Source organism: Folsomia candida, unplaced genomic scaffold (assembly GCF_002217175.1).
Source record: "Folsomia candida strain VU population unplaced genomic scaffold, ASM221717v1 Fcan01_Sc001, whole genome shotgun sequence".
NCBI lineage: Eukaryota > Metazoa > Arthropoda > Collembola > Entomobryomorpha > Isotomidae > Folsomia > Folsomia candida.
The window spans coordinates 25,995,240-26,004,628 of NW_019091193.1; the positions used below are offsets into that span (position 1 = coordinate 25,995,240).

The following is a 9,389-nucleotide window of genomic DNA, read 5'->3' on the forward strand; positions in this document are numbered from 1 at the left end:
ACCCATGTGTCAATCACGGACTGCATCTCTAATGCATGCACATAATTACATTGGGTCAACCAATTCATACGAAGCTAACGTGTACTTCTGGTGAGTAATGAAGAGATGAATCATAATTTTCTAGTTAATATTCTCGTTATTATTTCAATTTAATCCCATCCATACATTTGGAGTAATTTGGCTGTCGCCTAAATCCAAACTAAATGGATTATGTACATGTGAACATGCATCATACAAACCATTTCGTGCTTACATATGTAAATATGTGCGACAACTGTACATTCAGCTTTTGCAGTGTTTTGCTTCACATGCGATATTTATTGGCAGTTTTGTACTTGCGGATATCTGGATCTAAATCTGTCTGTGACTCATCCGTTTTTGGTGGCTTGGATTTAATTTAACTGCTAAAGGCATGGAACCACACACTAAAACCGACATTTTATCGCCACAGACTCTAACGACTTCTAGACTATAGAATATATTTATAAGGAGGAATAGAAAAGCTCCAATTATCTCGCTGTATGTATAGACCTGCATCCAGTGTGTGGACGTATGCATGGATAGATAACTACCATATTTGCCAATCAAATGCATTTACGCCAAGTGATTTGCATGCGCAGATTTCTGATTAATATCGACGACTCGATTCATTCGCTATACATGTAGTATATATTATGTAGTAAGAAGCAGCATAGCTTGCAGTCTGGAAATTGCGGACCGGCTACATCCAGAATCAATGCGACATTTTGTTTGGTTCTTTCTATGTAAATAAACAAATCACCGGTTCGTCGAGGTTGTCACGTTTGGCTGATAAGATAAATTATAAATTGCCAACTTTTTCCCGTGTCCCTGTTCACACGCTAAATTGTTATTGTGGCAATTTTTTCCCATTTCTCCAGGATTTTATGGTTACAGTTCAAACTTGGAAATTGACCACATCAGCAATGAAATGACCTATTAGAATCTTCCGCAGCGGTTCGTTGCCCATAACTCTCAGCACTGAAAGCCACACATACATGGATGCATATAAATAGCTTGTTCGCAGTAGAAGACTACCTACTCGTAACCTTTTCATTGTGCATTTGGGGCCACTCCGTGTTTGTGTATTCGCTAAGTCGCAAATAAATATTGTCCACGTATGCAGGCAGCTTATGAAATCCGCCTCATTCACCGCAAGCAAAGGTAGATAGTTTTGTAGAAAAAGAAATGATGAGCCAGACCCGGCTTTCTCATTACAGATAAAAATTTATCCCACATCCACCCCTCAATACGAACCAACTAACTAACGACTCAAGAAAGACAAGCTCGCGAGCAAATGTTTCTTATGACCAGTGTGCTGTGCCAGTGAGTCAAGAACACATCGACCGACGCCGGTGAATCATTGCCTCATCATCTCCTTCTTTCCTAAATCATTAGCAAAATAATCAGCAACAAATTGTGAGTACACAAACAACTTTGCTTCTCGACCTTCAGCTCATTTAAAGCCGGTACTTCTCATTATTTCACTCCTATGCAGATTAATTTTGTCTCAAGTTATTAGTCCGGCTCTAATTTATCCTTATCAGAGAGGAGATAAATACTGGTTTAAAAGACGTTCAGCACACTCTTTCTCGTTTAGGTGGTCACGACTTTTAGGAATAAATAGGGAACGAAGAAAGCTGATTTTTCAACAATTTAAGTATTATTGTGGGTGCACATTTATATAATCTCTGACTTCTTCTTATAAGTCATTTCGGGTATAATATTAGCATCACAATTTGCATTTGCAGAAATAGAAGAAAGCGTTGAATGTGTCCAATTCTTTCTCAGTTTGTTCGTTCCTTGGCATTAGCCCAACTCTGGAGGAAGGAATCTTAAATCTCTTTCTTCAGCTTACTTCTGCAACATTGAATCAAATTCATTGCCTGTGAATTTCCCAATCTAAAGTCTACATCTCACTCATTCCATTTTCTCCCATTATACAGAAATATTCCAGCGGAAGCAGCATCAGCCAATTCTCCAGCGGAACCACAAGCCTTGCAAAATGCCCAGTAAGTCTTTCTTTTCCCATTTAACCGTGACAAAGAAATTCTGTTTGTGAGGAGACTTGTCCCAACTTTTGTCAGATCGTTTACCTTATGATTTGTTCAAGGTGAAGAGAAATGCCGTGCTAACAGGGATATAAAATAGGAACCATGTGGGCTGGTTTTCACGACTTTTCAAGAAATGTTCAAATTCTGTTGGTATTGTCACGAAGAGCGTTTTTACTCCGTTGATTTACTCACTCGCTCCTTGTCAAAAGAATGGTCATTACAGTCTCACGATCTCTCCCTCGTGGGTGGGGGCCTGTTATAATACAATAATAAGACTTTAAAAGTAGGACATTAGAGGGAGAGAGAGGAAGATAAAAACAGAGGCTACGTATCCAGCCTATCTCCTCCATGGCAGGAAATGCAGGGCTTTTTTGGAGAGAAATGGGGAAAGCGATTTGGAGTGACGAGAGCCCAGACTTTCCTGGATGATGTGTGAATCAGTTGAAAGTCTTGATGGAGGTCTAATCTCATCTGCCAGGAAAATGGATCGTAGAAATGCCTTCCACTTCTCGGTTTTATGAAATCCGTCCACTTTTCAACACATCCTTTTCTACTCTGTTCCAAGGGAGATGGACGTGTTGCTCCATCAACTCGTGGGATTCAATCTCAATCTTTGAGCAAAAAGTCCGTATTATTTCCTTTAGTTCTCCTCTGTCGGACAATAAAATCTCTTTCTCCCCACAGTTTCTTGCAAGTATTCCTCCGTTGAGGTGAATGTATGTAGGTGTTCATGCACGAGGATGCATAATTTCCATAATTCTCCAATGTAATGAAGAAAAACCAGAATTCCTATTGAGGCTTTGCCATCACTGCATGAATTTACCAACACCCAAAGGAAGAATGTCATAAAGTAGTGAGATGCTTTCTAGTTGTCCGAGGAGTAAATGTGTGCTATGCAAATGTGCATATATGTCTACACGCTTGTATATGTTATTGTATTATACCCGGTTGGTTGTAGTCTGTAGTTGTGCATAATCTCTGAAATGCGTCTCCTCCTCAGTTTATAAGGAGATACATACGACGATGAGGAGATTACAAATTTAATGCACCTTTTATCCACGTCCTGTTCACTAACTAACCAACCCACGAATTTGCCCATGGGCATAAATAATGTTTGAACTTTTAGAGGTCAATCTGCACATTCTGGAACTTACTGGTTTATGCAGCAACAGACGCGTATTATTTCTATGCATCTTGACTAGACTGCAGAAGACAACAGATAATGCAATGCTTTGTTGTGGCGGATAAACGATTTTTTATGACTTTGCCACAAATGTGCTATTTTATAAAAATGCATAAAAGACTCAATGAGAATGGAGGAGTGGAGGTTGTTAAAATCCAAAAGTTGATTGTACTCTGCTGTTCAACTGCATCAGATCATTGAATCAGCCTTCTCCCACATACATGCCTAATTCAGCATTAGAATTAATGAGTACCATCACCAATTAGTTGGAGGAAGAATGATGATATAAAATCCATCCACTTTAACTCCACTTTAGTCGCATTCATATTTTTTTAGGATCAGTTTAGTCGCAGAATTTTAGTTTTATCATGTACATATCACATCCTGTAATTTTTTGAGTTATTTAGACGTCAAAAAATGCTCAGAGTCACACACAACTGCTTTTGTGCAGTTATATAAACTCTGGATTTATTCTGACCATACTCCAAGCTTTCCTTTCCTCTTGATTGCATTTGATACTCTGTTTTGCTGGTAATTTCGCACCATGTGCAGTCATTCCATGACGCAAATTGCAAATGTGCCACCACAAGAACCAACGCCAGACCCGAAAATTGCACAAAGTGAGGCATGGTTGGCTAGTTCTTTTTTGAAAGTATTTGAAACCACACGACCGTACAGCACCACCACCAAGTAAGTCGAGATATGAAGCGCATTAGCAAACCGAATCCGCTCAAATGCAATCCAGCACTACCAAATACGTACGAACGGACGTATACTAAGCCCAGATTGAATGTTGACCAAATTGCTTTCTCGTAAATACCCCTGAAATTGCGAACTGGAAAGTTTTTCAATTTCATATGAATTTAAATCCTCCCCATTTGCCATGCATTTTATCAACTCTTGGTGGATCATGCAGCTGCTGTCAGGGGTTGATACGCGTGGACTTAAGGTAATTTGAATGCCAAATGTAATAGAAATCCTTGTCTCGCAGACACCGTGTACACCGAGGACAGCACGACCTACAAGTTCTTCCCTGTGACCAAGCACAGTGTCAGAGTCAACGTTAAGGCGGCCAACGATGCTCATATTGCTTTGTCGACACAACAGGGCTCTCAACCCATGATTGAGATCTTTTTGGGAGGATGGGAAAACTCTAAGAGTGCGATTCGTTTCAATGACGAGAGGCCCAACAAGGCTGAAGTTGACACTCCTTCTCTCCTCTCGTCGGATGAGGCCAAGACATTCATCGTGACATGGACTGAGGATGGACAAGTTGCCGTCTGCCTCGAGGGAGCTTCTGAGGCATTCATCACCTGGAAGAATGATCAACCGTACGAGATCCGATACTTCGGAGTGCGAACGGCATGGAGTGCAACAGGAGATTGGAAGATTGATGGTACATACTTTCTCCTTTAACTCAATGCTATTTGTTTAACCCTCTCCTTAGCTCACAAAACTGCTAAAGTTGGACCAAAATAGGAGTGGTAGATGCATCGATGCATGATTATTAGAAGCAATTGGCTAAAGTTTGTCCACTTTCTCAGGAATTCGGGATGTTCATACCGACACAAGTTTTGATTACCAGTGGTTCCCTGTGCATGGTGCTCAACTGGACTTTTCCGTGCAGGCCAAGAACGATGCCCACATTGCTTTGGCAGGTGGGCCCGAGGCAGCCAAACCCTTGTACGAGATTTTCTTGGGTGGGTGGAATGGCACGAAATCAGCCATACGCTTCAACCAAGAAAAACCTGATGTCGCTGAAGCTCCTGGCGGTGTCAGTCGCGATGAGTTCCAGAGGTTTTGGGTGCGATTAAGCCACGCAGCCATTCAGGTACATACAATGTGCATTTGTACTTGGTGATGAACTCCACAAAGTCACTCCCACCATCGCATATCCGTCAATCAAATTCTTGAAACTGAACTCCATACTTATTAGCAATTCATGCGCTTTATTAATTTCCATTTGTGTAGGTTGGGCGTGATGGTGAGACGGAACCTTTCTTGTCATGGGCAAATCCCGAACCATTCGTCGTTTCTCATTTCGGAATTCGTACTTCTTATGGCTCAGATGGCAATTGGATTTTGGATGGCGGAGGTAAATTTTGCCATATTTTTTCTTCCTCAGCCGTTCCTAACTGTGCAACCTCTTCTTGTATAGAACGCATTCGAGACATTAGTTTTAGAATTTGTAAATACACAACTACTGCTTGAACGTCAATTTTCTAGGTTGGAACATGATAAAGCTGACAAGGCCATGGGTTCATTTAATGCACGAGTTTTACGATTAGTGTTCTTGGAATATAAATTACGAGAATGCCATGCATAATTAGGATTTGTTGGATTTTGCTGGTTAGCTTTATCTGCAGAGCAGAGTTGGTTTTTTACTCGTACATAATTCATTGAGATGACGGGGATTTGGGGGTAATGGATACTCGATCTGCTGGTTCCAGCGATTCATTAGGTCTGAAAACAGACACGTTTCAAGTATTCCAGGCCAGGATTTGTTTACAAACATGTGCTATAGAAATTTACTTCTACAATTGCCATTTCAGCTACACAATGCTGCATGGAATGAGACGAGACACGAAACATAACTCAATTTAGAACAGAACCAACTAGAGCTGGAATTTGCAAGTAGTCGTATCCATTTCAAATACGCAAATTTACGAAATGTTGGCTCATGTTCACTTGACTCCATACATTGCAAACTCACAACGTTTGCAATGGCGACGCAGGAAACAAAAGATTTGATCTTATCCATGATCGCGGATATTGTATTTCGCTATTCGTAGAATGGACAATTAATGGCCTGCCTAGACGTAGATGGAAAACGTTGTGTTGAAATATCTGTAACAAGCCGTCCCGAATGAGTGACCTTGATTTGGCGTGATTAGAATCAATGGAAATAACGAATTCGCTTCGTGAGTCCTACAAAATTGTTGATCAGCTTATAAAACTTAATTTAGAAAGGTGCCACGACCAAGAAGAATCGGATCCAATTTGTGCCACGATGAAATTGAGATCTTGATCTTTCTCCGTCGTAATTCAGTCCGTCCTTAATACAGTGGCAGAACTCATCCTCAGAGTGATTACTCATCTAGCGTAAAATGATACGAGTTTAAATGCACACACGATTAAAACATCCTGCCCTCATCTGCAAAATAATTTTGGTCCAGCTTCCGAGACTGGTCTTCATTATCGTACGCACTAAAACAATCAACGTAAACTACACCCTAGGAATTTGGTGGTAGCATTTCATGGAACTATTTATTCCACCCGTGATGTAATGAGCCCGTGAGCAAAATACATTAATCATATGCATACCAGAAAGATTCATTTCTTCTGCTGTCACCCATTCTTCGAGGCGAGGAGGGTAGATTTCAATTAATAAGTTGGAAAGTGAGAAATTAGTCATTCTTGCAGCTTGCTTGGGTAATGTGGAGTATGACTGAACAAAGGCATTTTTTGATGATGCCATGAATTCTACCATCGCACTTTCCCACTCGGGATGAATGCATTTTCCGAAGGTCTTTTCCAACCTGTGAAATTGTTTTCTCACAGGAAATTGCATGAAGGGCTTATAAGCATTTGAAGACGAGTAGTTCGCATTTTTGGATGAGAACCTTCATAAATAGCAACATTTGTCAGGTGGTCTAACAAGTGAAGCCAACCGCAGACAGCAAGCTGGAGTATTGCTCTAACTGGGTTGTAAAGCTAAGCACGTCTCCGACGGTTTGCAATTTTTTATAGGCACGGACAATCAAAAGAGCAAAAAATTGGATAGGGGAACGTTTCCTTTATGGCTCGTTTTAAGTTGTAACAACCGAATTTTTGGATGGGGTTGTTGCTATTGTTGGTCTGTCTAGCTGCCACTTATTACTATTACACAGCTTATTGTCTACTCCTTCAAACATGACTCAAGCTTGCTGCATTTTACACTCGGTTTACAATTACATGGAGCGAATAAATTGACACTGCTGCTCCTGAATTGTTGTCTATACAACGTAGTGATGAGAGAGTCGTAAAAATGTGAATGGATGTTAATTGTAGCAGTTGGGGGTGGATGGTGATGATGACTGCGAAGAATTCGTGTACAATTCTATTTACTAAAGTACTCGACTTGTACATACGCTCATACAAGATCGTGGTTGGATATGATCTCGCTGACGCCTGCAGATGCTGTGATGGGGTGGCAATAAGTTTGGCAGTGGTGACGCTGTTATTGTTAAAGTCTTTCTAGGTCTCATACTCACTCATTATTTTCATGCCATAAATAATCGTATAAAGTCGTGGCATTATTGCGCCAGCCGGCTCAGTCATTTTCCTGACGTGGACCCTTTCACTTCAAAAACTCTTTGTGTGATTTTACAAATTCATTCAAGTGCATATTTCTCATCATCATCATGAGTGGCGAAGAAACCCAGTTAGGTCAGATTGCTAATTTTCGCATCTTATGTTTGGTTACGTATTACGACAGCCAATAGCGTTGTTGTAATTATTATGTTTGCTGATTTTGTTGTGTTTCTGCAGTTGAGGGGAACGAGGTGATTTCGGAGGAGCGACCCAAGCGCGACCTGCCCGAAGGGGTTCAGTGGGTGGATGGCAGTGCGGGATCGGTTCCCGAGGGGGCCTTCGCAGGTGGGGAGGACGGAGGCAGCCCCCTTTACGTTGCTCGAGCCGAACACGAGGGTGCAACTATTCCTGGGAAACTTTTGGCTGAACATGGCGTGGCGTATGTCGTAAAACTGATTAAATTACTGACCCAACTATTTATTTACAGGACTGAATTATTTACTAATTAACGTGATAGGTACGTCCCTTGGGGTGGAGCAGAGAACGCCAAGGACAACTACCAGGTCCATTTTTTGCACATCTTTTTTCAACTCTTTCCTTCCTTTGCCAACTTCACGGTCTGCAACTTTCCCATGATTTCCATAACTAATGAACTTTTGCTCTTAAACCCAGTCACAGTGAGTGTCTTGTGTCTGGAGACACGACGCTTTGTCTCACCAAGTACCCGGCCACAAAAAACTGGCTGTTTTTCTATCTTTCTTTTAAAACTCTAACAATATATTTGTCATTTGATAAAATCTCACTCGCCATTCTTTCCCTACATTTATCTCAGAACAACAGACGTCGAGACCACATTTTTAATCCCACGAATACAAATTTATCTATTTTTTCTTGCTTGTCATCCCCTTAACTTTTAGAAAATAAATTCTCAACTTTGTTGTTTATGTAATACATATTTATGTAGCAGATTTCCGATGTTACCACCATTTTTGCTTTTTATTTATACAAAGCTATAAAAATTGGTTGTATTTGTTTTTGCAGGTTTTGGTAGTTTCTCCTGATGCGGTTAGCTGGGTGGACGCCAGCGGAGATGCCGTTCCAGCCAATGCCATTGAAGGAGGAAAAACCGAAGATGGTGAAACTCTGTACATTGGCCGTGTCCTTCACGAGGGGGCTCAAACGGTGGGGAAATTCCACCCCAGCCATGGCAAAATGTACATCAGGTCGGTTTCTAGCTTTTAATTCAAGTTTAATGTTTTAGTACGAAAGGATTAGTGCAATTGATTAATAACCTTTCTATAAAATTAAATTTTTCAGCTACGGCGGAGAAGAAGTGGGCTACGAAGAATTCCAAGTTCTTGTCCAAAACTAATTCCCTGCGTCTGCTTCAGCTCCGAATCTCGGACTAAATATTTGTAATTCTCAAAAATATTCCTTAAAAACCATTTATGATGATAATTGAAATGTTAAATGGTACAGATTTAACTAGAAGTTGCATTACTAGAATTTTAATCGTTTGTGGTTCACATATTCGGCAAGTTTATTGAGCTTTATATTTTGTACTTGAATTTTTGCTTTCATTTTTTTCCACCAAATTCATTAACATTTGTGATATTCCAGCAATAAAAATTGCAACAGTAGATTTGGCTGACAATCTAATAAAGTATGTGCATCAAAGACTTTCACTTTGTGAAAGCAGTATGGATTGCGTGTTCAGAGTATTCAAATATTTGTTGCAAGCGAGATCGAGTTTGTAAGAAAGAAGATTGTTATGGGAAAGGCTTTAATTGGCTTTAATAAAATTGGTTTAATTGGATTCTGTTATGAATTTTGATGGATTT

General features: G+C 40.4%; 1 protein-coding gene across 3 annotated transcripts; it reads left to right on the top strand.

The window, feature by feature from the left end:
* Nucleotides 1–1,199: 1,199 nt before the first annotated feature.
* LOC110841586 lies at nt 1,200–9,372 on the top strand. 3 transcript variants are annotated; one of them, XM_022087630.2, is made up of 9 exons: nt 1,200–1,487; nt 1,965–2,030; nt 4,247–4,651; nt 4,800–5,086; nt 5,227–5,350; nt 7,786–7,987; nt 8,066–8,111; nt 8,590–8,771; nt 8,866–9,372. In XM_022087630.2, the coding sequence occupies exons 2-9, from the start codon at nt 2,024–2,026 to the stop codon at nt 8,918–8,920; spliced, it is 1,308 nt and encodes a 435-aa protein (XP_021943322.1). In that variant the 5' UTR covers nt 1,200–1,487; nt 1,965–2,023; the 3' UTR covers nt 8,921–9,372. The 3 variants fall into 3 exon arrangements, with proteins under 3 accessions (XP_021943322.1, XP_021944040.1, XP_021944816.1); XM_022088348.2 differs by having other exon boundaries at nt 1,200–1,437; XM_022089124.2 differs by lacking the exon at nt 1,200–1,487 and adding an exon at nt 1,613–1,736.
* Nucleotides 9,373–9,389: the final 17 nt, after the last annotated feature.